The sequence below is a fragment of the Microsporum canis genome, genomic scaffold, assembly GCF_000151145.1.
Source record: "Microsporum canis CBS 113480 supercont1.7 genomic scaffold, whole genome shotgun sequence".
Taxonomy (NCBI): Eukaryota; Fungi; Ascomycota; class Eurotiomycetes; order Onygenales; family Arthrodermataceae; genus Microsporum; species Microsporum canis.
The window spans coordinates 1,775,815-1,803,758 of NW_003299163.1; the positions used below are offsets into that span (position 1 = coordinate 1,775,815).

General features: G+C 47.0%; 8 protein-coding genes across 8 annotated transcripts; 3 read left to right on the plus strand and 5 right to left on the minus strand.

Annotated features, from left to right (window-relative positions):
- Nucleotides 1-1,376: 1,376 nt before the first annotated feature.
- On the minus strand, nt 1,377-1,751 carry MCYG_07866 (uncharacterized protein; the record flags this gene model as incomplete). The annotated part of the gene is made up of 1 exon (XM_002844037.1): nt 1,377-1,751. One exon carries the CDS (start codon nt 1,749-1,751, stop codon nt 1,377-1,379), a length of 375 nt encoding a protein of 124 aa, XP_002844083.1.
- Nucleotides 1,752-2,617: 866 nt separating this feature from the next.
- On the minus strand, nt 2,618-5,437 carry MCYG_07867 (ATP-dependent RNA helicase DBP10; the record flags this gene model as incomplete). The annotated part of the gene is made up of 2 exons (XM_002844038.1): nt 2,618-4,709; nt 4,737-5,437. The coding sequence occupies 2 exons, from the start codon at nt 5,435-5,437 to the stop codon at nt 2,618-2,620; spliced, it is 2,793 nt and encodes a 930-aa protein (XP_002844084.1).
- A 542-nt stretch (nt 5,438-5,979) lies between these two features.
- MCYG_07868 (single-stranded DNA binding protein p30 subunit) lies at nt 5,980-6,904 on the plus strand (the record flags this gene model as incomplete). Its single annotated transcript, XM_002844039.1, has 2 exons — nt 5,980-6,018; nt 6,113-6,904. 2 exons carry the CDS (start codon nt 5,980-5,982, stop codon nt 6,902-6,904), a joined length of 831 nt encoding a protein of 276 aa, XP_002844085.1.
- A 783-nt stretch (nt 6,905-7,687) lies between these two features.
- On the plus strand, nt 7,688-8,632 carry MCYG_07869 (FAD-synthetase; the record flags this gene model as incomplete). The annotated part of the gene is made up of 1 exon (XM_002844040.1): nt 7,688-8,632. The coding sequence occupies one exon, from the start codon at nt 7,688-7,690 to the stop codon at nt 8,630-8,632; it is 945 nt and encodes a 314-aa protein (XP_002844086.1).
- Nucleotides 8,633-9,357: 725 nt separating this feature from the next.
- MCYG_07870 (sporulation-specific protein 5) lies at nt 9,358-11,494 on the minus strand (the record flags this gene model as incomplete). The annotated part of the gene is made up of 5 exons (XM_002844041.1): nt 9,358-9,688; nt 9,718-10,038; nt 10,093-10,187; nt 10,393-10,483; nt 10,542-11,494. 5 exons carry the CDS (start codon nt 11,492-11,494, stop codon nt 9,358-9,360), a joined length of 1,791 nt encoding a protein of 596 aa, XP_002844087.1.
- A 2,183-nt stretch (nt 11,495-13,677) lies between these two features.
- MCYG_07871 (NADPH-cytochrome P450 reductase) lies at nt 13,678-15,817 on the minus strand (the record flags this gene model as incomplete). Its single annotated transcript, XM_002844042.1, has 2 exons — nt 13,678-13,971; nt 14,030-15,817. The coding sequence occupies 2 exons, from the start codon at nt 15,815-15,817 to the stop codon at nt 13,678-13,680; spliced, it is 2,082 nt and encodes a 693-aa protein (XP_002844088.1).
- Nucleotides 15,818-17,530: 1,713 nt separating this feature from the next.
- Nucleotides 17,531-25,468, plus strand: MCYG_07872 (TAO3p; the record flags this gene model as incomplete). Its single annotated transcript, XM_002844043.1, has 4 exons — nt 17,531-18,268; nt 18,356-18,586; nt 18,647-24,132; nt 24,217-25,468. The coding sequence occupies 4 exons, from the start codon at nt 17,531-17,533 to the stop codon at nt 25,466-25,468; spliced, it is 7,707 nt and encodes a 2,568-aa protein (XP_002844089.1).
- Nucleotides 25,469-26,482: 1,014 nt separating this feature from the next.
- Nucleotides 26,483-27,814, minus strand: MCYG_07873 (uncharacterized protein; the record flags this gene model as incomplete). Its single annotated transcript, XM_002844044.1, has 2 exons — nt 26,483-27,166; nt 27,221-27,814. The coding sequence occupies 2 exons, from the start codon at nt 27,812-27,814 to the stop codon at nt 26,483-26,485; spliced, it is 1,278 nt and encodes a 425-aa protein (XP_002844090.1).
- Between the last annotated feature and the right edge of the window lie 130 nt (nt 27,815-27,944).

Genomic DNA, 27,944 nt, shown 5'->3' on the forward strand with positions numbered 1-27,944 from the left:
ATACCGATCGCCCGCTCGGATCAATTTGTCGCTAGACCATGTGGATAGTTTTACTTTTGTCTCCCTGGATTCTTCAACAGAGATCTAGAAAAGTTTTCGTCAGACACTGCAGATTGAGATGGTCAGCCAATATCAAGGCTTATGTAGTGTGCCAAAAACAAAACAGGGGAAAAAAGAAACTAGCGGAAGAATGAGAAAAAGAAAGAATCAGGAGAGAAACTTGCCTGGAGCAACATTTGTTCCATAAGGCCATCTTTTTCTATTTCGTTTGATGGCCGTGAACTCCAGACACGGACAATATCTAGGTTTCCCTCGACATCTTGTCACATATAACCGTTGCTTATACTAAGAGGGCATTATGACACACGATAAATGCTCAAAATTATGCCCCAGTAGTTCATTTATCTTCGATTCACCGTCTTGCAGGACTTATTGACAAGGTTATCTGTATCGAATTGCAGCAAAATGGCGCTAACTGTACCAAAATACGACATTTTGCACTGTCTTGATAGGCGAGAAGAATCGGACTTTCTGCGGGTGTTCATCTCGGCTCCAGGTTATCCCCTGCATACCCGGACCAGGATAAAAAGCCAAAAGGATGAGAAGCAGCCAGGAATTAGATGGAGGTTCTCCAGACGGAGAAATGTTGAAAAATAAGACATCAAGTTCCATGCTTTGAGTTCTCCGAGGAACGCATTGTTCCTCGCCTTGGTTCTTGACATATTAATTTGAGCCGAGCAGAGATCATTTTTATACGTCGATTTGCATATTTTCTCGTCTTTCTTCCCCGCGCTCTCTTGCGTCAGAGGCTAGTGAACATGCTGTCATCTGTATCTATCTGCTCACGAGTCTAGTCATGCAGTATACGGAATATACGAGGCGCCTTAGATTTGTTTCTGCACCTGAAGATTCTTTAGCGGCTGGTTCTCAAACGTACATGAAGAACCGTTGACCAGTGTGCCCGCTGGGTCTTACCGTCTGCGTGCGTGCTGCCGTGGTTGTTTCGCCTAGTTTAGTGTATGAACAGTACATAGTATACACGAAGTCCTGGCTGCTGAAGGTGAGGCCGAATCTTTAACTGGGCCAGCGTTGCGAGCATTTCTCCCACTCTTTCGCTACGTATGCATGCCCTCTGGCGAGATCCGTCGGAGTATATTAGGCGAGAGCTGCAAATAAAGTGCGGCAAAGCTGAAGGAAGTGTTCAGTGGGCACGGAGGTTTTTTGCTTCTTTCCCCCTTCTTTGCCCCTTCTTTTGTTCTTTTTCTTTTGTTCCTTTTTCCGGAGAAAAGTCGTTGGGAGCGAAGATACTCAATATCAAACAAGACGAGACGAGCCGAAAGAGGTATGTCTTTCCGTATAACGGAACGAGATCTATACTATGTGAGCTGGGTCATTCTTGACTCGCTGATAGCCAGGGTCAAGTCCTCTGCTCCATGAACAGGGAAATATAAACCAGCCCTTTTTGCCTTTCTGCTCGATTTCGAGTCTGGTTGACGAATGGCAATGAGAAATGACCTATACGGATATGTCGCCTGGATATCCTGGTCAACATCTTGCGGAACGCCCGATACCCTGTTTGCCATGGAAGGGAGATGCTTGTCTACTTGGAACAAGTCATGAGTTCCACGTAACATGGCCTCACTCTTCTCTATCATCGGCCCACCTCCGGCATCGACACGATCTCTCTTCACAAGCGAAGGCCGATACCGCAATACTGAAACCGCCTGCGCCCAATGAAAATGGCCACTCATCCTACGAATCAAGGTTGAGATGGCCCTAACGTTGACCATCGCCCCATGTGTCCCGGAGAAAAGTCAAATCTGATCTACCGGGATCTCCGCAAAACTGTAGCATCCTATCCTCACATCCTCTGCCAAAGTGAACTGCCGAAAAGCACGGGGTGTTTCATAGGTTATACTGACAAGCAGTCGAGAGAGCCTGAATGAATGGTTGGAAATCCGAGCGCGAGACAAGCCGTGCCGAGCCCAATGTTGCAAAAAGGATTCGAACTATCATTTCCTCCGTATATATTAATTAGACTACGGCACGCGAGCGCCGTGAGCTGATAAGGGATAAAGTTGATCAACGTGGAAGCCCTGAGGTCCAGTTGCAACAGTGACATTTCTCCATAATCCTGCCTCTGACGCAGTTAGCCCGTTTGCGGGACAGCTATACCGGGGCTAGCCGGGTGATTTTCGGGAATACCTTAAAACAAAAGAAGTAGAAGAAGAGCAGGGATATTAAATATATACCACGTCTGCATAAACACCTGCAAGCTGCGGGCGGTTGGGGTAATATCACTTGTCAAGGCGAGTTGAGCAGGCGACGGTGAGCCAAGCTCCTTGAGCAAGGATGAGAAGTGGTCACACGGCGACAGGCCTGGTGCGCCAGGGGATAGCTGCGCTGTATGAAGAGGAGAGAGAGGTTAATAGTCGAAGGAAATGTTGAGGACTGCAGTCATTATTCGCTGTTTGCTGATTAGAGCCTGTTGTTGAAGCTGGGGCAATAACCAATGTTTTAGATTCCAAATGTGCTGTATGGTCTGTATAATCTATTATAACTGGGAATTGAACCCCCATGCAAACCACCCCCCTTCCAAAAAAAGGTGTGATCCTCCCTATCGGCCTTTTCCCTTCTTTGAAGGTCGAGCATTCTTCTCTTTTCTCTTTTCTAGTTGCTTTCTAGCCTTCCGTATGTCCTCGGAATTCTTAAGCTCACTCTTGACATTCTTCTTGCCTCCATATGTAGGTAGTCCTGCGTCTTCCCGGCGTTTCTGCATGGCATCTCCCTTCTTCTTCATCTTTTCGTAGTCACCACGATACTTGTCTGCAGCCTTGGGAGCCTGTTCTTTATTGTGCCTATATTTCCTGCTAGGTATACCCCCAGTACTGCCGAGATTGGAATTTTCCATCTCTCCAACCCTGGGCAGACGGCCAAGTCTCTTCCCCTTTTTCCAGGAGTCGAACCTACCACTGCGGAAGCTTGCAGCAATCTTCGCTCCACTCTCGCCTCTCACAAGTTTCTCCCCCTTGGAGCCATCCTCGTCATTTTGACGCAAGACATATTTTTTATGCCGTTTGTCCCAACGCTTAATTGAACCGGCACCGCCAAGGCCACGGGCACCTTCATCACCGTTGAGATCCATTGTGGCGGACCGAGAAGCCTCAACAAAGCTGGTGTTGGAATTAGAGCCAGTGTGGACTCCATAACCGCGATTCTCTGTAAGCGAGATAGACGTCGGAGTGTATGACATGAAGTATTCTGGATTCTGGAAAGAGTTGCTTTGATTTCCGTCCTGGGTGTTTGAGCGCGATTTTCCTTGTTTTGGGTATGAGAATGTCACTTCTAAATCAGACTCATCGGCAAGAGACATGTCCGGGTCACCCTGAATTGGAGCATCATCATCCTCTTTAGCTGAGGCATCACTCATATTTTCACCAGATTCGTCATCTATTTGCGCTGCTTGTGTGTTTTGCAAGGGCAAACTTTGCGATGCTAACTCTCTCCGCAACTTCTTTCTCTCCATGACGGATCGTATCTTGCGCATCACTTCTACCGCCTCCTCATTCCCACTTTTCCCTCCTCGTTTACCCATCACTTCAAAGACAGTTTCCTGAGGCTTGTACCCTCCAACCCTAGCCAGCATTTGCTCTCTTTCAGCTTCCAGTCGGCTGGACTCGTCATTGAACAATGGGTGCATTGTTCCCCATGCATCAGCAGCAACGATGTCCTTTGCTCTCTTTGCACTTTCAGCAGAGGCAGAGTTTCGAGTTTTCATATAAAGCTTTTCTCCACGAATAGAGACTGAACGTAGCCCTTCGATATCAACATCTTCGCTAAGTAGCTTGTCCACGTATTCGCAATGGCTCTCAAGGGACCTGCGTGGCAGGCTACCCACGACGATATCCTCTGCGTAGTTGGCATTTTCCGTAGCAGCTCTCCCCATAAGAAGTTGCCGCCCAAGAAATAGCTGTAGATCAATTAGATATGGTGCATCCGAATCACGAATTAAGCTGTAGCTCCAGCCTTTTTGACCTGCTCTTGCCGTACGCCCAACACGATGAATGAAAATTTTAGGCTGAGAAGGGAAATCGTAATTGATGACGTTTGCAAGCACAGGAATATCAATTCCTCGAGCTGCTACATCTGTCACAACCAGTATATTGGAAATCCCAGCTCGGAAGTTCTGGACCTGGATTTTCCGGGCAGTCTGATTAAGAGAACCATAAGCGTACGAGACTGCAAAGCCAGAGTGCCGAAGAAGGGTAGCAATATATTCGACATGATGTTTTGTGGCCACGAACACAATTGTTGAATGCTCTGCGGGAATGACATGTGCACCAGGCCCTTTCGTTTCTGACCTTTTCCGTTTTTTGGAGTTTCGGTTATCTTGCTTTGCTTCTTTGGCTTCTTTCGCCGCAAGTTTTCCCGCCTCAGTCTCGCCGGTAGGTATCTTGATGAGATCATGAAGAATGTGCAGCAACGCGCCCTCCTTATCGGCTGACTTAACGGTGAAAAACGCGCTTTGAAGCTCGGGGGAAATTTTGCTATCTGCATCCAGTCGTATAAGAGTAGGCTCCTGTAAGCCTGCGCGAGCAAACTCCACCAAGGATTTTGGAAGGGTTGCAGAAAACAGGAGCGTTTGTCGGGAGGAAGGTAGTGCATGAAGAATTTCGGTGAGTTGAGCAGCAAACCCCATCTCAAACAATCTATCGGCTTCATCAAAAACAGCATACCGAATGCTAGAAAGATCCAAGCTCATTTCCACCTTGAGATGAAGGAATCGACCAGGAGTAGCAATGATGATGTCAGGGTTTCCAGCCATATATCCAAACTGCTCTTCAAGACTGTCACCTCCAACAAGAAGTACACATTTCAGATCCGTCCCTCGGCCAAGTTCTTTCACAACCTTCAAAGTCTGCAATGCTAATTCTCGCGAAGGTGACAAAATCAGGCCCCTAGCACCAACTTTGGTACTATGGCTCTTCAGTTTCTCAATCATGGGAATCACAAACGCAGCTGTCTTTCCGGATCCCGTGCGTGCCATTCCCACAACATCTTGATCGTCCAGTAAGAGTGGTATCGTTTTCCTTTGGATGGGGGTTGGAACTGAGAATCCTTTCCGTGTAATGGCTTTCAACAGATTTGGATTTAGCCCCATTGCTTGAAATCCACCGCCTTTCTTCACCGTCCGGCCTTTCAATGTAGATGCTTTGCGGTTCATTACTGATTGTTCAGCGGCAATAAATGTAGCATCGCCATCATCTTCTCCATCTCCCTCTAACTCGGCCATCATATCGAGCGCCTGTGTTTCAGGTTTCTTCTTCTGCCTTTTCAAAGGGAGCTCTGTATCAGAGTCATCATCAGCCGCAAACAGGCTCTTACATATATCGAACTCCGCCTCAGACTGAGCCGGAGAGGCAGCTCGCTGACGCATCTTGGGCAAAAGATATAATATCTGAGGTACAATTGGAATTTCAGAGTGTTGTCCAAATCGGGAGAATATTTTGCAAGGTGAGAAATCAATTAGTAACACATAGCATAAGCAATTTTACAGCTACACCGCGTATAATTGCCCTTAGGTAGCTAGTCTCCAAACGACAGGTAGGGATATTTTGAGCTGCTATCAAATAACAGCTGTTGATGGCTTCAATATTTTTTATATAATTTTTTTTAGTGATGCAAAAATTCCCGAATGGGTACGGATGGGAACAACTTTATCCCGTGACAAACACGTGATTTCCCCCTCGACGCGTCAAAAAAGAAAAAAACACGCGAAGTTCAATTAAAGTCGAAGTGAAGAAGAAAAGAAGAGAGAAAAAGTTGCTTGTGCTGCTGTTGAATAGTCCCACTAACGTAGCTAAGATATCAAGATACACAGCATTGTGATGGGTAAGAGTCCCGCTATATTCTTTACTGTCCAAGTAGCTAACGTTACGCGTGCAGACTACGGCTACGGGAATTATTCGTCAACACCATATGGCGGGGGAGAAGGTGGCGGCTTCGCACAAGGCGACAGTAGCAGCCAGTCAAAGGCATGGAGCATGAAATCCCTATAGAGGACTTATTAAAGTGATATATACAGGATTGTGCTAATTGAGACGATGAATAGTCTCCATATGCTGGTGAATCTAGATCTATTCGGCCAGTGACGATTAAACAATTAAACGATGCCACGCAGCCATTTCCAGACACCAACTTCAAGATAGATAACGCCGACATCAATCAAGTATCTTTCGTGGGGCAGGTTCGAAATGTCAACAAGCTGGCAACGCACATCACATACAAGCTGGACGACGGCACTGGCGAGACAGACGTGAAATATTTCATCCCCCCAGAGGAGAAGGAAGCATTTGATGAACTTGAGGCCATGGATGTTATGGCTATGGACGGGCCTGGCAGTGGTGCCGGTGCTGCTGGTGTGACAAACAAGTCAGGTCGACCAAGAGCCTCCCAGATAACGACAAACGGATACGCAAAGGTATTTGCAAATGTAAAGACATTCAATGATCGACGGCAGGTTAATGCGGTGTTAATCCGCCCCGTAACAAGTATGAATGAGTACCATGTTCATTTTCTCGAAGCGACTGCAGTGCATCTATATTTCACCAAGGGCCCACCCCCGAAAGCTGGCGGGTCTGGGGCAGGCGCCGGAATTGGGGGTGGTCCGAAGGATATGAGTGGCAGCAACATCTCTTTACCGCGAATGTCGCCGACGGCGCGGAAGCTGTACGACGCTCTCGACAAAAGCAGGCAGACCAATGAAGGAATGCATGTGAACGTCCTGGCTCCGATCTTGCAGGTGAACGTGAATGAAGTTTACAAGGCTGCCGAGGAGCTGCTAGGTCTCAGCATAATATACCACACAGTGGACGAGGACACCTGGAAGATTCTCGACTGTTGAGAGACCAGCGTTTCCATCTTCGTGACAGGATATTGGATGTCTATAGATAGGTTGAGCCAATGATACCACTTGTCTAGTTTGTTGGATATTTTATATCCTAAATCAAGAAGACCCTTATATCAACATACACATGTAAGAATGGATCGATCACCTCTAGCATGAGTGTTACCCATAAGTTTTACCTACATCAATGTAAAATCGAGTCTTTATAACTGTAAAGCCAGCCAACGATCATCTCTGCTTACTCAGCCTCAGCTTTGCCACATGAAGAAAGCAGCTACATAGAAACCACTCAATGTAGAACAACTTCCACTCTACGTTATGCGCTGGAGGATAGAATAAGTCAGCGCTGTGAGAGAGCTGAAGCTATCACTCACGTCCTCGAGCCTCTTTTATACTGATCGAAATAAACCTCCGAAGTCAATTAAGGATCTGGAAGTGAAAAAGCTAGAAGCGGCAAACCTACCACCGAGAAAGTCGATGAAACCCCGTATTCTGTTCAACAGCTGCATATCCGAACATTCCCTGAGAGGCTTTGTCTGGTCATATACATAGTATATTTCACTCCGAGAAGGACAGCGAAGTGCGAATCATAATATCCGAAAGCACCAGGGCGATAGAAGGGCGGGAAGCTGTCTTTGGCGGGGGAGAGAAGCGCATCCCACTTCCGGCCGAATTGCGATAAACCAGCTACATGGTTAAAAGGAATCTCTAGCTGAAAAGTCAGCGATCCTTGACCAGTTCATCCGTCCGTATATGAAGAATCACCGGATATCTCTACAGATGTTCTCTCTAAACGGGACCAGCCAGGTGAATGGCACGGATAAATCCGCCGAAACCATAGGCTACAGCAATATAAATGGAAGCGAACAGCAATCAAAAGATAATACAGCTGATATAATAGAGCCACCGTCGTCTCTCCCGCCCTTGTCAACAGTGACTCGTAAGCTGTATGATCAAATCACAGCATTCCTTGATGAACGGCATGACCCTTCTTCCATCCTCTACCGCGTTCAGCAGCAAACTCGCATCTCCCTGGACATCATCCGCGAATCCTTGACACGATATTCCCTCCGTGAGCTCTCCATCTCCTACAATGGCGGAAAGGACTGTCTTGTTCTCCTTTTACTTTTCCTCGCAAGCCTACATACGCATTGCACTTCGACCAGTCCGTCATGCGCTTCCTCGGTTGACAGCAACTCACAATCCAACACACCTCCTTCCCACCCAACATATATACCAGCAATATACGCACAGCCAAAGCACCCCTTTCCTTCCGTCGAGCAATTCGTCACTCAGTCTTCTCGGGTTTACCATCTTAAGCTAACCCGCCATTCGACCGATCCTCCACATTCAACCATCCGCTCCACTTTCGCAGCTTATCTGTCTTCCAACCCACAGGTACGGGCTATATTCGTTGGAACCCGCCGTACTGATCCGCACGGTGGTAAACTAACGCATTTCGATCGTACGGATCACGGATGGCCGGACTTCATGCGAATTCATCCGGTAATTGATTGGCATTACGTGGAGATTTGGGCGTTTATCAAGCATTTGGGTGTAGAATATTGCCCGCTTTATGACCAGGGATATACAAGTTTGGGGGGGACGAATGACACTCACCCAAACCCGAAGTTGAGGGTGGAAAGTGATGGTGAGAATGGTGCTACCTATAGACCTGCCTATGAGCTAATAGAGGATGAGGAGGAGCGGTTGGGGAGGGACTAACTCGACCCTTTTCTTTCTCACTTAGATTCCTATGCCTTCTTTTCCATCTTCACCTTGTTCAAAATGCTATATATTGCACTGACTTTTCGCACGTATTTCTCCCAGGGAGACCTTCCTCATTTCTCAGAGATACATGGGCACACAATTGAACAGAGAGGTTTATATACCCAAGAGATGCCTATGACAAGATTGTCTGTGACCTAAATAGGTATACATATAAAATAGATGTTCTCTCCACTAATTATCTATAGTTAGCTCTCAGTTTATCTAGTCGTCTCTGGCTGACTAGGTTGATAAATTCTACTCTCCATTAATACGCAAGATGATATCACAGAAGTATTCATTTAACTAAGTTGTAAGAGTAACTGTGTAGAGGCTAACTAGTAGTGCTATCTGCAACGAGCTCCCGGAACACACCATTGTTTGTATCATTGCTCGTTGATATCTCATAAGGGTACAAGTAGGCGTGAGTGACATTCCATAATACATGCAGGGTCAGTGAAATTTGTCAATTGAAACGAATAAAATCAAAGAGAAAAAAAAAAACAGATCGCTTCTGATACAGAATGCCTCGCTGTCTCGATACTGCGAATAAAATTAAAAAAGAAATAAATGTGGCGTAAAGTCATAATAGAAACAAAAATGGATATGTTCTTGGTTTCTGGAACCAAGCATGCGAATAATAAAGGGTCAGCACGGCTGCCTTCATCACTAAGCTCAAGGCTTCAGCAGGATGAGCGTGGAGTTGAAACGATGATTTCCTTTCTCGATGGGATTGGAGACATTGTGCTTGATTTCATGCCTCTTGGTTTCATGGGGCTCGAGTTCTCGGATTTACTTCCTGTCATGCGTGGCATTGGTAGGACCGTAGTCGAAGAAGAGTTCGAGAGATCATCAGCTAGGGGGCTCCTATTAGGAGGTGCGAACCGCCCGCGAGCACTTGGGGTGGTATCAGAGTTAGAAGGAGCCCGCCGAGAGGCCCAGGAGCCGGCTCGGAACCCATTCATAGATTTGTTCATCATAGGACCGCTTCTAGTTGCATTAGTCTGCATGAAACTGTAGCAAATGAGGGAGAGCTTTCATACGGTGGAGAGATAGATGTTGCTGGGGTCCAAACTTGTCCCAAGCCACCTAATGGTGAAGGGTAGCTGTTTTGAGAGACTGGACTAAAATGAGAAGCCGCTTGCTGCAGACGGTGCAGGCTTGGTGACGGGGTAGCGCTGTTAACCAATTCAACAGAATAATTATATTCACCAGCACGGTAAGCACGACGTTCGTTGCTTTGATGCTTGAGCTGTTTCTGGGCTTTGGTATCTGCAAAACGCAGCAGTAGTTTCACACCATCCTTTCCTACAATATTATGGAATTGCTGGACAACTTTTTCTGCAATTTCACGAGTCTCGAACCTGCATTGTGCAGTTAGCATGAAGCCCAAAACTGATTTGAAGATGATAGCAAACCTAGCAAAGCCAACTTCCTTGCTAACCCCAGTCTTTTCATCACGGCTGATTTTCTCAGATACGACTTGGAAGGGCTCAAAGTGACGGCGGAGGTCCTAAGATATCAACTTTAATACAGGAGATAGAAGAATTATTTGAAGGAACCTTCACGTACTGCCTCAGCCCAATCAATTGGGACATTGGTGCAATAAACATTTGTGGATGACTTGTCTTCTAGATCTTTAAGACGAGAGTTGCGGGATTTCTAAAAAAAAGGCTGGTCAGATTATGGCAAAATGTACATGATATTCCGATCTTTACCTGTGCAAAGCTAGCCTGGTAGCCAAGGTGGAAGAAACCTCGAATACAGTTCTCACATGCATCAAAGCTAAAAAACTGCACGAAACCAAACCTATAGAATAATTAGTATCAGAACATAAGCAGGAAAGAGAATATATAATAAACGATACCCTTTGCATGATCCGGTCTCCAAGTCGATAATGGCTTTGCATCTATCGATTTTTCCGAACCGTGATGCGTAGTTATGCAGCATTTCGTCTGTAGTTTCCGGAAGGAATCCGCGAATGTAGACGTTAGTGATTCCTTCACGGTTCTCGAGGCATTTTGCCAGAGTCAAATCTGAAGGGTTCGTCCACATTGCGGGCACTGCACGTGGAATAGGAGGATCCTCTTTAACCAGTGCATCAAGGTCCTGGAGGACATAGCCAGAGGCACCCTTCATCATCTGAAACGGAAGGAATTGTTGAGGTGCGGGTGTATTATACATGTAACCTGGAGCGGAAGAGCGATCAACTGGAGCAACACCAGGGTAATACTCCTGTGGCCCAGATAGATCCATAATTGGACTGCCTGTATTCATTTCGTCAACTGAAGCTCGTGGATCAAGCGGAATATTGCCATGGTTCGGGAAGTCTCCATTTGGATAATATGGCCAGGGGTACCCGGAAATACAGTCCGGAGGGAATGGAGGATTTGCGGGAAAGCCAGGGTAAAAATTGGGAGGAATACAGTGGAGGGAGCTACCTTGATCAGTAGCACGCAGTGGGAACTGCCCAAATTGCGGTACTGGAGGGACACCACCAAACATAGGCCCGTTTGGAAACATCATATACTGCCCATGGGGGTAGTGTTGGATACCGGACATATCAACATTTGGGCCGGGATGCATTGGCATTCCTCCTTTAACAGGAAACGGTTTGGCGCCATTTGGCGGATTTAAACTCATCTTGTTGAATGGATGGACCAAAACATTTCCATTCATATGGCCGGGGTTGTTGTTGGCTCCAGCTGGCTGGCCATAGGCCTGTTGACCAACGTATGGATGATGATGTTGGTTCTCTTGTATAAAGCCATTTCCCTGGCACTGTGGACCTGTAGCTTCAGCCGGAGTTTTAACCTGCATTGTTGGTCTCCAATAAGCCTAGATAGAATCAATATGTTAATCTTTGGTGTTCTATCGGTTCAAACAGAACAGAGGGACATTGTAATACGGCAAATATGGGTAGAAACCGTATATACCGTAGTACGCCAACACTTACTCGAGCTTGAGGATATCCTTGACGTCTATTCGGCTTGTATCCAGCAGGAAAGCCGCTAGAGTTCCCAATGGTCTTCATGTCAGCGTTTGAGTGTCCTATGAGCCGACTGGTAAGCAGAAAAGACGCACAACGTACGTACAAGTTGTCAGATGGTGGGTTCTGAAGGGAATAAGAGGGGCACTGGGGGTTTTCAAGGTAGAAAAGAGATATGACAGCGGTTGCCTGGGGAACTAGAGCAAAGGGGATAACGAGAGAAACCTCTGAGATACGAACAACGAAGGCTAGTAAATGATCTTGATGCAGACGATAACTCGAGATGAAGAGAAGAAGAGGATGAAGAAGAAAAGACGAAGAGAAGAAAAGAGAGAGAAAAGACTATGAAGACGTCAGGCCAAAGGAGGGGCAGAAAAGAAAAGAAGTGACGGTCAAAGCGGAGGAAGTTGGTACTTCGAGATTATCCGAATAGGCAATTTTGACGTTTGCAAAGTAGAAAGCACTTGTTAAACTATAGAAAGAAGAGGAAGAAGAAGAAGAGAAAGAGAAAGAAAAGCAGGACCTATATAGAGCTGAGCCAGCAGTGACTGGATGTTCAGACGGAAATAGTTTTCATAGTGACTGCAGCGTCAAGGAGGACACTGGACAGTGACTGCATATCTACACACATGTCAGACTGAAACAGTCTTTATATATAGTGACTGCAGCATCAAGGAGGACACTGGACAGTGACAACATCTCTACACACATGTCAGATGGAAATAGTTTTCATAGTGACTGCAGTGTCGTGGAGGACACTGGACAGTGACTGTATCTCTGCACACATGATATCAGGACAGTGAGAGGATGGATGGCTGTATAGGCCTGAATATGTGTGAAGGTTATCTTATTGTTAGGCTGTTCAATTGGAATAACAGTAGAGATCAAGCTTATGGAGTTATTGTGGGCCTATCTGGGGTATTAGAGTGCACAATAACATATAACATGCTGAGAAGAAGTTGAAAAGAAGCCAGGGTATACATTTTGTATGAATAGATGATAAAAGGGCATTGTCAGAGACAATACAGACATCTGTTACATAATATTGGTATATTTCAGGTATCATGAATTTAGAAGGCCTCTTCCTAGGCTTAGGCTGGTATATATATAACTATCTGTCAAATCAGAGCAGTAATGAGCAAATGATGATTAGTTACAATGTTTGATAGTGATATATCGGTCAAATCGATCGTATTGATGAGCGTATATAGTGAATGAAAAATCTGTAGGCATATATGGGGTGGTAGCTGACTAAGCATTACATTTGATATTATCTAATGGAGGACATAGATGGTATTGTACGTAGGCTCCAGGCTTCCACCATAATTAGTTATCATCATAGTCAAGTTCGGTTGGCTGCCTATTTATCAGAGGCTTAGCCTTGTGTTGGTATAATTATTTGTACGCTTAAGAAAACATCAACATATCGATCAACATCAACTTTGCGATGTTCAAATCAATAGAAAAAGTTTGAAGCCAAAGTTGCATTCTGCGCGAGGAATTATTCCGCACTGGCAGGTTTAGGCTAATTTTTCAGGCGTTTTAGTCAAATAGCCGGTTTGATAGTCTGGGAGAATCAGTGATGATTGATTACTGGAGGGTTTGATCAGCTACATAGTTACTATGATAAAGTTCCCAAAGTTTACTCTAATAAATATATATAAAAGAAATATGATAGTCCTTATATGCTTCATCGTCACTCATGAACTAATAGTCTAATGATATAAAAATATGTAGGAAACGATCTATCCAAAAGCAGGCATCGACATAGAAATCAAATATTAGGATAGCCGTACGATAAAGAATGAGAAGAGAGAGCCGGACGGGACCGCCGGGGAATTGACAACCTAAGAACTTCAGCCACAATTCTATGAAGTAACGTAAGTATATAGACCTTCCCTATTTTTTTCCTCCACTCATTCCTGGAGTTATTACCCATCTGAACATGCTGAGAAAGTAAAATGCGAAGAACGTAAGGTAGCAAGTGGCAAGGACAAAGGCGAAGTATGTATGTTCACGACCAGACATCCTCCTGGTACGAGCCAGTGTTTCGCATATGCTTGACGAGTTCCTCACCCTTCTCGGGTTTTAGGCCGCGCTGCTCAGCGAGGATCTGGCCAAGGACGATGTTTACTTCTCGGGCCATGTTGGCAGCATCTCCGCAGACGTAGAAGTTGGCTTTCTTGGAGAGCAGGTCGCTGACGAGCTCGGCGTGTTCCTTGAGGCGGTGCTGGACATATACCTTTTGAGAAGTCTCACGGGAGAAAGCAGTGATGAGCTTGAAAGAGTCGCCAAGTTTCTTGGATACCTCCTACGCAGTGTTAGTAAATATCAGTGTAGACAGGAGTATATACGCATGTACGAACCTCAAATTCTTCTTTATAGAGAAAGTCTTCTGTGCTCTTGCGGCAACCGTAGAAAAGGATGGTAGGACCGACAGTTTCGCCGTTTTCAGCCTGATGGACTCGTTCCTGGACGAAGCCGCGGAAAGGAGCGACACCGGTACCGGGACCAACCATGATGATAGGCTTGGATGGATCGGATGGGAGCTTGAAGTTGGAGTGACGCACATGTACAGGGACATGGAAGCCGTCATACTTGTTGCGCGGTCCAGTAATGGCATAAGTCAAGCCAAATGGGTCTGGATTTGGTTCACCATGTTGTTTCTGTTTCAGGGCAAGGAGGTAGTTGGTCGTAACACCCTTGACGACATGACCGGCCCCGGGAACACGTAACGACTCGACGACTGCAGTGATGCTGATCTTTTCCTTCTGGACAATAGACGAGGAGGAGATGGAATAGTATCTAGGTTGGATTTTGGGGATACCTTCGATGAGCAACGAGAACGGGACAGCGGTAAAGGGCTTGTCGGTGAAGGATTGCAGGGCCTGGGCAATGTTGAAGTAGAAGGTAGACACTTTATCAGAGAAGACGTCTTTATCTTCACCAATGCGGATCATCTTCTTCTTTGTTTCTTCATCAGGAGCGAATGGGGCGAGCTGAGAGATGAACTGTCGCGACACGGGGCCGCAGATCTCGATGTAGTACCTCACCACAGCGTCGTAGGTAGTTGGCTGGGGGAATGGGACCTTAGCAGTGACATCGATAGGTTTGACGCGAATGACAGTGTGACGTTTCTCTTCCAGGCCAAAGACCTTGAGGAAACGGTCGACTTCCTGGCCGGCGTTGGTGGGCCAGATGGCGATGTGGTCACCCGTCTGGTAGTTAAGCTGGCTTCCCTCAATGTTAAATTCCATGTGCAGACAGTTGCGGTCCTTGACGGAGAATAGTTCGCGAGACTCGACGATGGGGGAGAGAAATGGGTTATGGGCGTTGTAGGGTCCCTGGCCACGTCCGTTGAGGTGGGATGAGTTTGGCTCTCCCAAGTAGACGTTGTCAGACTCTTGTGTCAATTCCGATTCCTCGATAATACTGAAGGTAGGCTCATAGACAGCTTCTCTCTCCTCGAGGCCCATCTCCTCGGCCAAGGCCTTCCACATGGGTTCCTTCCAGGCTAGATAGTCTTCTTCCATGGTTCCGGCACCGTCGTCACCTTCTCCGGCATCACCGATCCTCTTAGCACCACACTTGGTCAAGGCCTTGTCTACGATCCTAACCATGGCATTATAGTGCTCATAGGTGTTGTTTCCGAGGCCAAATGCGACATATCGCATGTTGGAGAGCGGCTGGTCTTCCGGTGAACCGCCATCTTCGAAGCTGACATCGTCTCCGGAGATGAACTGGAAGAACTCAACGGCGTTATCCGTCGGTTCTCCCTCACCGTACGTGGCCAGGACGAAAAAAGCAACTTTATCTTCGGGGAATTTATCCAGGGAGGCATAATCGTAGTCTTCCAGATCGGCGACCATGGTCTTGAGGCCGAATCGCTGAGACCCTTCCTTTGCCAGCCTGGACGCATAGTCCTCTGCGGTACCAGTCTGCGAGCCATAGAAGATGACACAGTTCTTGCCGGTTTCCTCGAGTTTTTCGACGATGTTGCGGGTCTGACCTTGCTTTGCGCTGTTCGCTGCGGCGTAGGTAGAGGCGTAGGGGTCCTTTGTAACCCCCCAGAATTTACCCTTGGTGAAATATGCTATCGTCCCGACGAGTATGACCGCCAGAACGAGCATGTCTAGAGTGTCAACCTGCGCCATCTTGGCCTGGTCGTCAAAACGGCTATTATCTCAACGAGCTGTAATAGGTAAGAAAATGTGAGCAATGTCTGCAGGCAGGCAGGCTAGTTACTAAAGGCAGGGCGGTCAAATACGCACACAGAAGCTAATCTCCTTATTTCCCCTTTTCACGAAGTCGATCTGATATACGTGTCCGTTAAAACAGAAGAGCCAGTCCAACGCAGGCAAGAGGGGCACCCTTTTCTTTCGATCTTTTGCGCCGGCTCACTGAAAATAATATGGGGTGATGCTCGATTTATCTGATTCTCCGGATGAAAGTTTTGCTTGCCTTCCGGCGGCCGCTTAGTTCTTTTTAGCCGACTGGGATTATTTTTTCTTGTGGGATTTTGAGGCTGGATAAGTCGTTTGTTTTGCTATACTTTCCGTGTTTTTATATCCTGTTGCTGTAGTGCCGTCTCTTTGTGTATCTTCCATTCCCTCGGACAGCCACTTTGCCTGTGATTCCGCCCTTCGCACTCCTGCCCTTTCTTTGGGCTGTCCCGCGCCACGAAAACTTATTGAGACTCTTTTTTTTTTTTCTGGTCCACCAGTTATGTAAGCTGTGGAAGGAATAAAGACAAGGAAGAATGAAGAGAGCTAGGATGAGGAGCGGACAGGGAGAGGTGGAGGATATATTTATGAATGCTCAGGGGTTCTTCCGCTCACAGCAAATATCTCCTAGCCTTGTCGGAGCATCGATCCTCGATCCCAACGCCAGTTCTTCTATACCCTTCGGCCTGGGATCCGAGCCTTACTTGTTTGCTGTAGCTATTAGGCTGTAGCTATTAGGCTGTAGCTATTAGGCTGTAGCTATTAGGCTGTTGCAGTATATTGGCTATGTCTGATTATCTGCGGTGTCCGTAGCAGCAGTGACAGCCAACCAGCGAGCCAGTAGTCAAACCAGCAGCAGTGATGCACCCTGTATCATCGAATGGTCGACTACTGCTCTCTCGCTTCTCATCTCTGGCCTCCTCGTATACCAATAGCCAAGTCCTCCGTAACAACGGCGTAGACGATGGCTGAATATTGACCTGCAGATATGTAAGCCCGCGCCCGTAAGCCACCCGCGCCATGCTAAGAGTCACATAGCACCCCCTGCTTACCGTCCTCACACATCAATCACACCGTAATCACAGCCCAGTCGCGTCTTTTTCTGTCTTTCTCCGTCGCTGTTCTCGTACAACCATCGTACTATGTAAATACACATCGTTGTATAGCCAAGTTGGCGGTTTGGTGGTTCTGATTAGTCAACGTCATTCTAGCCGCGGGCTTTTTTTCTCAACTTCACCAACTAAAAGACCACCAACAACAGCAACGAACAACCAACCATGACCAAAGACGCGCCAGTTCTTATTCGCGTTGCTCGAACCTTTTCAGCGTAGTCCTGAGGTCTGTCCTTGGCCTGGGGAATGGATATCGGACAGCAGAATGCGGGGAGCAAAGACGGGCCATCGCCATAGTTGATATCCCATCCCTCGCAGCTTGGCCCCTTGAAGAACCATGCAACAGACTCGTAAGAAATCCTTCTTCTCTCTCCGTGAGGCATTTATATCCCAATTGTTGCCGTTGGCTTGATATATACGTACTTCTCCGTTCTTCTTTGCTGTGTTGTTTCCGTCGTCCTCGGGCCTCTTGGAGGTGAAACGCGCCTGGCAAGCACCTCGCTCACAAACTGTTGCAGCTAGTCCACACCCGATGCGACAGGCCCCGCCGGGTCAAGGCCAGTCCCTGGCTCATAATATCATTACCCCTGATGAGTCGCCAGCACCGGCACAGCACCAGCATCAGCACACGACCGTCATCCATTCTCCTTCAGACAGAGCCGCTGCGAGAAACCAACCTTCGTCGACGCCACACAGTCGAGATGTTTCTAGCACTCGAGGGCGGCCGGGAGATGCGACAGCGGCTGGATTTGGCCTTTCTTCCCTACAACCACACCCCCAGATACGCAACCAATCGCACTCGAAGAGTCCGGAACCGTCGAGCGAGCGAGAGCGGACCGGCGTTGGCTCGGAGGAGGGTTTAGAGAGACGGCCGTCGAACTCGTACGGCCACCACCGTCAGGCATCCATCGTGCACGGCAGCATCCAGCACTCAAGAGGGCCCAGTTTTGCAAATTCACCAGTCATCTCCAGCCCTCTCAGTCCCGAGATGATTTCGGCCGCTGGGTTCGCCCCGTCCCTGAACGAACCCAAGCTTAATGGCGGTGTGAGAGAGAATGGAGAGTACCCGCCGTCTACTTTTATATCGTCCGCCGGCGGCGTGGGAAACATTCTCCAGGCGTCTCCTCTGTCGTTGATACAGGATACAGTGAGACCAGATGGGTTGGACCGCCAGCATTCCCATCGTAGAGCTATCACCACGGGCAAGCTACGGAGGGAAAACTCACATACAAAGACTCGTTCGGGGCATACCAACCAAGAGGCAAAGACGGTGGGAGAGTATGCTCTCCATCATCTCTTTAATTCGGTATGTCTGTCGTATCATATTTGTACATCACAGTACTGACAATTTCTATAGTTTGTGGGGCAAGCAGAGGAAAAGATTAACAAATGTATCATGAGCCTTGGGGAATTCGAGGCACCCGTAGAGCAAGTATGCGGTCCTGGTGCGGACCCAACATTCGACCAACTCATAGCTGCCCTTGGTCACATCGCGAAACAGAAGCCAAAACCCCTCATAGATACCATAATGGTATGGAGAAAGTCAAAAGGCGATGCAGCTGCTACCGCAAAGCAAGGCTGGACCCAGGTAATTACATCTGTACCGCGAAACAAAATGTACCATGGCCATTGTTAACATGTGTCTTAGCCCAAACCCCCTCCATCAATATCTTCTACCATAATTCGGCGCAACACAGAGCCACCACAGCCAGGGTCAGAACCGCACGACGCTGGGTCACCGCCTCCTTCGATACCAATCATAAACAGACAGGAAGACGTCCTCATGACAGAACGACGGGCAACAGTCTCTGTCTATCTCGTATGTCGTGTGCTTATCGAGATCTTTAACCAAAGCACCATCAACGCAATCACACAAGAAATGGCTAGTCGGCTGGAAGATATCGTGTTCGGGCAGCTCAAGGCCGTCGATCCAGAGCAAATTGCTGCTTCGCCCCTGAGAATGGCTAACTGGCGCATCTACGGACAGCTTCTTGGCATTATGAGCGAGAGCAACTTCACCAGTGTTTCCAACCAGTACCTTTCCGAACTGACTCAATATCAGCGAGAAGAAGGTAGAATGCTTGCTACTAAAGAGGCAGAAACGAAAGCTGAGTTGTTAGTCTATGGAATGCGACATCTTCGTCTTCGAGTATACCCGGAAGAGCGATGGGCAAAAACCTGTGATTTCTTACAAGCCCTTGCCAGGCTATTCAGCGACGCACACGGACAACGCTTGAAACAAGCATACTGCCAGATACTTGAGACATTTCTCCTTCCCATTGCTGCCAATCCCACTTGTGACTTGTCCTCGCCTAAATGGAAGGAATTTCTAGAGATTCTTGTACCTCGTCTATCCCAGGTACTTGTGAAACCTAGACATTGGAACAGTGCTTTTCCCCTTCATATCCTCCTACTGTGTGTCTCTCCTCGAGATACATTCTTGTCACAATGGATGCCCACTGTGAATGCCCTTTCGCCGAAACTTAAAGAGCGTCCTACCAGGGCTGCTGCCCTTCAGGCCATATGCCGATTACTCTGGACATATCTATATCGTTATGCCGATCCATTGAGCAATCCGCTCCGTAAAACGGAAGAGGTTATTAGAATCGTTCTCCCTGGCGGCAGACGAACCTACCTCACCACCGAGCCTACCGTCGCAGAACCCATCACCCAGTTAGTTAGAATGATCGGTTTCAAGCACCCAGAGATGTGCTTCCGCTGCATCATTTTCCCACTAGTCAATTCTGACCTGTTTGCATCCGGCAAAGACTTAAAGATTGAGCATATGGAACCGGAAAAGATGGTCATTGGCATCCGCTCTTTCTTAGCGATCGTAGCAGATATAGAGAACGGCAGCGGGACACCACCTCCCTTCCCGCAAGAATTTTCCATCACAGAGCAATCCCCCATCTCTCCATTCGCTCCTCAAGCGTCTATCCCCGAACCACAATATTCCACCACCTCACCCCCTAAACCCCAACCTTCTCCAATTCCATTCAATCCGTCCAAGTTAAACGAAAACACTCGAAAGTATTACCTACGATTCTGCGAAATACTAGGGAAGATCACTATATTATGTGACAACACCTTTGGAGGACAAGCCGCCCTTGATGAAAAGTTCGGTGGTATTACTCCCAAAACTCCTATTACGGAACACTTTAGCTTTGGCCGGCGCGATGACCATGCAAACACTTCTGATCAAAAACAAGGGTTTTACGATCTTCTCCATGTTGCCGTGCAGGCACTTCCCCGGTGTCTCTCGGACCATATACCATTTAATTCTCTCATAAACCTTTTATGCACGGGCACCGCACATGTACAGTCGAATATAGCAGCGTCATCCGCAGAATCACTCAAATCCATAGCTCGTCAATCATATGCCCAGCATGTAGCCATTGGATTTGCTCGTTTTATATTCAATTTTGATGCCAGGTATTCAACCATGTCAGATGAGGGCATGCTAGGACCAGGTCATATCGAATCAACTTTAAAATTATATGTCCAACTTATCCAGATATGGATTGAGGAAATTAGACAGAAAACCAAAGATGCCACCATAGACCTGTCTGATAAAGCTGCCACAGGCGCCCGAGGTCTACAACTTGACTTGTCTGGTGTCCTGGCTCATGTGGAGGAGATTGAGTCTCATGGATTATTCTTCCTATGTTCTCAATCTAGGATAGTTCGAGCGTTTGCCATAACGGTTCTGCGCCTCGTGACGGAATTCGACACAGCTCTCGGAAAGAATAATACCCGGATTATCCGTATAATGGAGGGAGATTCACAACGAGTTCTTGACCTAAAGGATGAGTCATTAACTGTTGCTGAGCGAAGCAGGCTTCAAAAGGGTAGGCAAGAGAACACCGCCCACAACACCCTTATTGAACTCTGTAGCAGCGAGGTGTCGTATGATTCAACTCTATGGGCAAAAGTGTTCCCAAACCTCATCCGTATAAGTTTCGACACATGTCCATTTGCAGTCACCCTTGGTCGTGAGATTGTTTGTGCCAGACTAGTTCATATGCATAGACAAATTACCCATATAGCTGAAGGCCCTCCCCCGATGCAACTAAATTCTCCAGATCATATTCCCACCCGGCCGACTATTATTCGGAGTGGTACGCCACCCGAGGTCATGATCGAACAATGGAAACTATACCTCATTATGGCTTGCACCACCTTGAATAGTGCAGGCGCACAGTCCCAGAGCCAATTGGCAAATGCGCAACACGCACGGAAAGCCTCCAAGTCTGGACAGCAGAGCCAGGATAAGATTAATTCGGCACGTTCTCTCTTTGCATTCGTTATTCCATTACTTTCTGCCCCGCACGACTCTATCAGAAATGCCATTGTCGTTGCCTTAGGCTCTATCAATATCGCCTTATACCGAACACTCCTAGAGTCATTACAGTATGCCGTGACTACTTGCAAGGAAGAAGCCAGGGTCCGTATCGGAACTCACCTGCGTACCCCAAGCACACCAAGACGAAATAGACGTACCGACCTTCTCAGAACAGAAGTAACCAACGTGTATAAAGCGACTTCTCATTTCCTCAAGGAGGCTGAAGTGTCTAACGATGATTGGATACTGAATAATATGGTAACGTACACCCGAGACCTGAGAATATTCTTAAGCGACGTGGAGGTACAGAATGATCTAGAATTCCAAAATCTTCGATTTCATTTCTGTGGACTACTCGAGCAACTGTTTGATGGCATTAAAAGATCAAAGGAGCCGTCTAGATGGATGCCATTCGAGTCTAGGAAATCGGCCTTCTCTCTCATGGAAGATTGGTGCGGTTATTCTCCTAACCAAAACCAAATTGCTGTCCGAGAGGAGAACATGCGAAAGCTCACCATTGCAAGGCAAAGAGAGAATGGAGAAGCCCGGAGCACTGCTGCAATGGAAATTGAGAAGAGAAATTTGCGTACCGCTGCACTCAGCGCTATGGCATCACTTTGCGGAGGCCCGATACGCATATCGACAGAAAGCGGAGCCACCCTCCAGTTTGATGTCAGACGTATGCTCTCGTGGATCGATATTATTCTTAATACCGAGAGTGATAAGTTGCACACTATCGGGCGACGGGCACTGAAAAATTTGATTGTCCATAACAAAGGTCTCCCGTATTTACTTGAACAGTGTATCGAAATGTGTTACTTATCGGAGCGGCCAAAGGCTCTAGAAAGCTATTTCGAAGTTTTCTCGCAAGTCGTTGTTGAAGAAAGCGACTATCCCGTCGCATTCTGGCGCATCCTCGGCGCCGTCTTATTCACTCTCGGAAATTCAAAGAGAGAGATCCGCATGAAATCTGCTCGTTTACTGAGAACGATTGAAGAACGTGAACAGAAAAATTCAAGGCTACAAGACTTCGATATCAGCATTTCTGACAGGACAACAGCCGTGTACAAGCTTGCTCAATTCGAGACTTCGAAGCGACTTGCACAGCAACATGCTGATCTGGCATTTATCATCTTCTCTGAGTTTTCACTCCACTTCAAAAACATTCAGCCAGACACTCAACGTAACATGGTTGCAGCTATTCTTCCCTGGATCCAAGCAATCGAGCTTCAACTAGACCCAAATGGTGGCCCAACTTCAAAATCCTATATGTTACTCTCTAATCTATTTGAAATTACCATCCGTTCCGGTACTGTGCTACCAAACGAGGTTCAGGCTCTTTGGCAAGCTCTCGCCACAGGTCCCCATGCTGGCAATGTGCAGCTCGTTCTTGATTTCATTATCAATCTTTGTCTAGAGAGAAGAGAGCAAAACTTCGTTGACTATGCGAAACAAATAGTCGTTTTCTTAGCATCAACTCCAGCAGGCTCCAAGGTTATTGAGTTTTTCTTGCTCCAAGTCATACCTAAAAACATGGTACACGAGCGGCGTGAACCTCTTCCAGCTCCTTCTGATCTATCAAACTTGCCATACGTTGCGGACCTCGGCACCATTTTGCCTGTCGGAAACAAGCAGGTGGGTTTGTCTCTAGGACAAGTTTCAATGATATTCCTCGTCGATTTGATGGTTGCCCCAGTTAGCATTGGCTTTGAAAGTGTCATTAAGCTCATCCATGTTACACTTATATTTTGGGACCATTATACCTTGACCGTTCGAGAACAGGCACGAGAAATGCTTGTTCATCTAATTCATGAGCTTGTTGCTTCAAAGTTAGAAAACGACGTTGAAGGAGCCCGGCGCCAGTCTATTGAAGATTTCGTGGAATGCATCCGTCAAAGTGACCCTACTGTGATATGGGAGTATGAAGACAGCAATGGGAAAGATGAGAAAGCTGCTGGTACAAGAGTACCATCCTCTATGCACCATGTTGCCCATAGTGTAGCTGGAATATTTAATGCTGTTTACGAAGGTGTCAATGATCATTGGTCAAGAGAAGCGCTGAACTGGGCTACCTCCTGCCCCGTTAGGCATCTTGCCTGCCGATCGTTTCAAGTATTCAGGTGCATATCTACATCGCTTGACTCGCGAATGCTTGCCGACATGCTAGCGCGGCTTTCGAACACTATTGCTGAAGAAGAAACGGACTATCAAACATTTTCCATGGAAATATTGACGACGTTAAAAGTTATCATCAGCTCTCTCGCTCCGCAAGACCTTTTACGATACCCTCAGCTATTTTGGACCACTTGTGCTTGCTTAAATACAATACATGAACGGGAGTTCATGGAAAGTCTTGCTATGCTTGAAAAGTATTTGGATAAAATCGACCTATCTGATGAGAGCATAGCTACTAAGCTATTAGAAAGCAAACCTCCAAAGTGGGAGGGCGAATTCTGCGGGATCCAAGACCTGGTCTATAAAGGTCTAAAGTCATCGGAATCCTTACATGAGACTCTCACAATGCTGAAAAGGCTGGCAGCCCTGCCTAATAATAATTTACTTGGTGATGGAAACCGCTTGCTGTTTACGGTCTGGGCAAATCTACCCGAACTGTTAAATGAGTATGATCCTTCTAGGAGATCGATAAATGCGGAAAAGAATGCAAATCTCCTCGCTAGCATCGCCGAGAAACAAGGCTGCACTCAATTGTCAAGCTGTTTATTGGCATTCTCCCGAGCACAATATCGAACAGGCGACGAGCTCTTGGCTGACATTATCAACTCAATTTCGATGTATTATTTTCCAAGTCAGGATGTCCAAAGCTTGGTGTTCTTAATGGGGCTGCTAACTAACAATACATCATGGTTCCGTATCAGCCTCATGCGGATTCTCAGTGCAATAATATCTGAAATCGACATGCGTCGACCAGATATCTCTTGCCACGGCCCAGACCTCATTTCTCCTCTGCTTCGTCTCCTTCACACAGAACTTTGTCCTCAAGCCCTCGGAGTTCTTGATCACATTATGACGGTCGCTGGGAATCCAATGGAGCGTCACCATCTGCGTATGAGTATGGCTTCTTCGGCCTCGTCAAGAGCTATCCGGAAAGAATTTGAAGGTATACAGAGCTTGTACGGTATCCCTGAGCCAACAGGATGGTCAATTCCCGTTCCAGCCATACAGTCAAACCTCACTAGAAACAACGTTCATGCCGTGTTCTACACCTGCGCAGAGGAAGATGGCCTTGAGGGCCAGTCGACAACTTCACCAGATCTGGAGTTCCATGTTGATGACTATGGTGACTCCTACTTCCCGGCATTCCGTGCGGACACGATGAAATCGGTTGATACTGGAAACGAAACAAACATGGGCGATTTGCTACAAAAACTCGACAGTTTGGACGACTTCTTCGAAGAAACGGAGGTCAACCCCCCAGTACCTTCAATAACTGGAGCATCCCTACACAACTTTACAGCGACCGACTTCCCTGATGCCAGTACACACCTATACGACCAGCACACTGCTCCACTATTGCGCAAATCCCTTGCTAGAACAGCGTCCTCCTCATCATTCCACAATGGGTTCGCCGATTCTCGACTCCCCCTTACCCGTACTGATTCAAACAGTGTCGGTGCTCCTTCTATTCACCCTTCACCCCTGAGCACTTCTTCCTCTACACAACCACGGCGCGGGTCCCTACACACGCGTTCAATTACTTCTCCAAGCAATTATTACCCACAATCAAGCAATAACAACGGCAACCCTAGCACTCCCGAGCCAAGTTATCTAGGACGATCTTTCCTCTCCGACGATGATGTCGAGGATGCCTTATCGGACTCTGATGATCGTCTAACCCTTCACTTCCCGGCATCGTCTACCTCTCGTGTTGCCGTCATGGGCAATAATAATCCTGAGGCCGGCTCATTTTCCTTGGATACCATGATTCGAAGTGGTGTACGCCGACTGACCGGTGGCAACAATGCGGGACGAGACAGAGATCGGCAGCGTGAGCTATTAAGAGCCCAACAACGAGCCATGGCTCAGTCAGCCACTTCCCCCAGAGTGCCAAAAGTGCCACCCGAGTATTTAACCAGCGGAGCAAACAACCCAACCTCGCCTAACCAATGAATCCGTCAAGAACTTCCTTTTGGTTCAAATAAAGATAAAGAAAATATTTACATTTTTCCTACAATTTATATACCCCCTCTTTCGCTTTTGATATCATACTACAATTAAAATGTTTGTTGATTTTCATGCTATTCTACATCTAATTCCTGCTATAGAAGCTTCGTACCCCATGGCCGCCTGATTTATGAATGACCTGTTTAAAGTATTGTATGTGGGTATATGGGAGTTAGTTACATGCTCAGATTTTTGATATTATTGCCAGCATATCTATCCACGCCACGGAGTATTTATGTATCTATGTACGTCCATGCGTCCGCGGAGCATTGATCGGGTTTGAATTTGCAGCGATTTTTGAATGTTTGATTCGTTACTCTATGACTTCAGGCCGAACAGAATGGATAACATCTCGAGATTAGGCTGGATGTACTGCGTACCTCAGCCTAAATCACACCCCTTTTAAGCAGAACCAGAGCTCTCCTTTTCTTCCCTATCCCTTACGATAACAAGGCTGCCGCTGCAGCTAGCGGCACCTAGCCTTATGCTCACTGATGCACGGAGTACGTATAAGTACATAGTTGTGTGTGTGTATCTGATAGCTCGCCTTTCCCCCGGGAGGAACAGATCTCTTCTCGGTTGGATAATCCCTTTAACTTCTAACTAGTGGAGGAGCAGAGAGAGCCACAGGTTTATAAGCCGCGCTGGCGATCACAGTCCGAATTTTCTCGGACGTCTTTGTGGCGATTTATTGCTCATCTTTGCTTTTTGTATACATCCCGAAATGTCCTCCCTTGATGTGAAATCAAAGCTGTCGGCCTGATATTCATGATAATGTGGCCAAAGACACTTCCAGAGAAAGGTTTTATATATGTAACGACAGCAACGCTTCTTTGGGGAGGATAATCAATTATTAAAGGTCGTACGTATGTAGGTAACTACTGGATGTGTATGAAGTATAAATGGATATATGTACAAGAAAAGTTTATAAAAAAGCAAGCATCCAGAGTCTGTATAGGGTCAGGTCCTTGAGCTGTCCCTAGTCGCTACGGACGATGTATCTCCTCTGGTAGGCGGTGGTAAGGTGGTGGTCGTGACAGATATTGTAGTCTGTTGATAGACACCGTTCATCTCGTATTGCTCCTCCTTCGGGCCCGGACTCGAGGTACCGTTTATTCGACTGTACATTTTCTTGTACATAGGCGGGGAGAAGGCACCATCACTGCTAACAAGCGTAGTGCAGGCTGTATTTTCAAGATCTCTTTGTGAATTTCCCTCTTGGTGTGCTGAAGAAGTGCCGTCTCCGCCTTTGTGTTGAGTAGTCTCGGAGTTCAAGATCAATGATCTACGAGTAACAGCATAAATGACCGTATGAACAAGTCCAGATGCTGACATTATCATTGCTGAGACAATGTAGTAGGTAAACGAAGGCGTTGTACCGGCTGCAGTAGCCATTCGCGAGGCGGCGATGGGTAGCGACAGAAAGACATAGGCAGTGGGGTAAAGAAGCATAAGCCGGACAACGCGCCTAAGACGGGAGAGCTTGTCCTGGGATCTCTGAGTAAGGGTCGCAGATACAGCTACCTTGCGGCGTAGGAAGAAAAAGAGGATGATGTAGATAATAACACTTCCAAATTGAGAAATGAAAACCCAAATGTAATGAGTCCCTAGTCTCAAGTCCTCGTGGGTTGCAGAAATCCAACACTACTTAATTAGCACATGTAATTAGATAAAAGAGATATCAGAAGACAAACTTACCCAGGCGCCAGAGTTCACATAGACATGTTTTCCTCCCACTATCATCGGTAGCACAGTAAGGAAAACAGCAAGTGCCCAAATACCAATCACGCAGCACACGAATGTCCGGTACTGTAGTTTGCGGCCTAGTACAACGGTGATGAAGGTGTGTATAGCGATCGCCAGAACAAATAAGCCACTTGTTGGAACCCCTTCTTGGAACAGCCATGCCTGAACGATACAAGTATTCGAGCTACCCTGGATATGGCCGACTCGGTACCAATGGAGTGTCATGATAGCCCCCCCGGCTGTTTGCATGTCCGCTATGATCAAATTGTATATCAGGATGACGTACTGATTGTAGCCCAAGTAAGTCGAAGAAAATTTGCGCCAGAATACGAGCCGATACGTGATAATTGCAAAGGAGCAGACAGTCGCAATGAGTGACATGAAGGCGATGGTGATCGTAGGAGGAAAATATTTATAATGAATGCGAAGTAGAGGGAAATTCAGACGCTCGAGAGCTTCGGTCTGCGAAACTGACATCGAGCGGGAGGCCAGGATTGCGGTATGCTCCTTTTCGGCCATGGCTAGCAGTTCAAATAGCCAATTCATTGTGCTGGTATAATGATTGTGTACTCTCCCAATTGAGGAACGGCCGGTAGGTTCGAGGTGGATAAGATGCGATTGCCAAAGACCGTTATATCCATAGGAGATATTGGCCTAGGGGAGGTGTCTGCCGCGA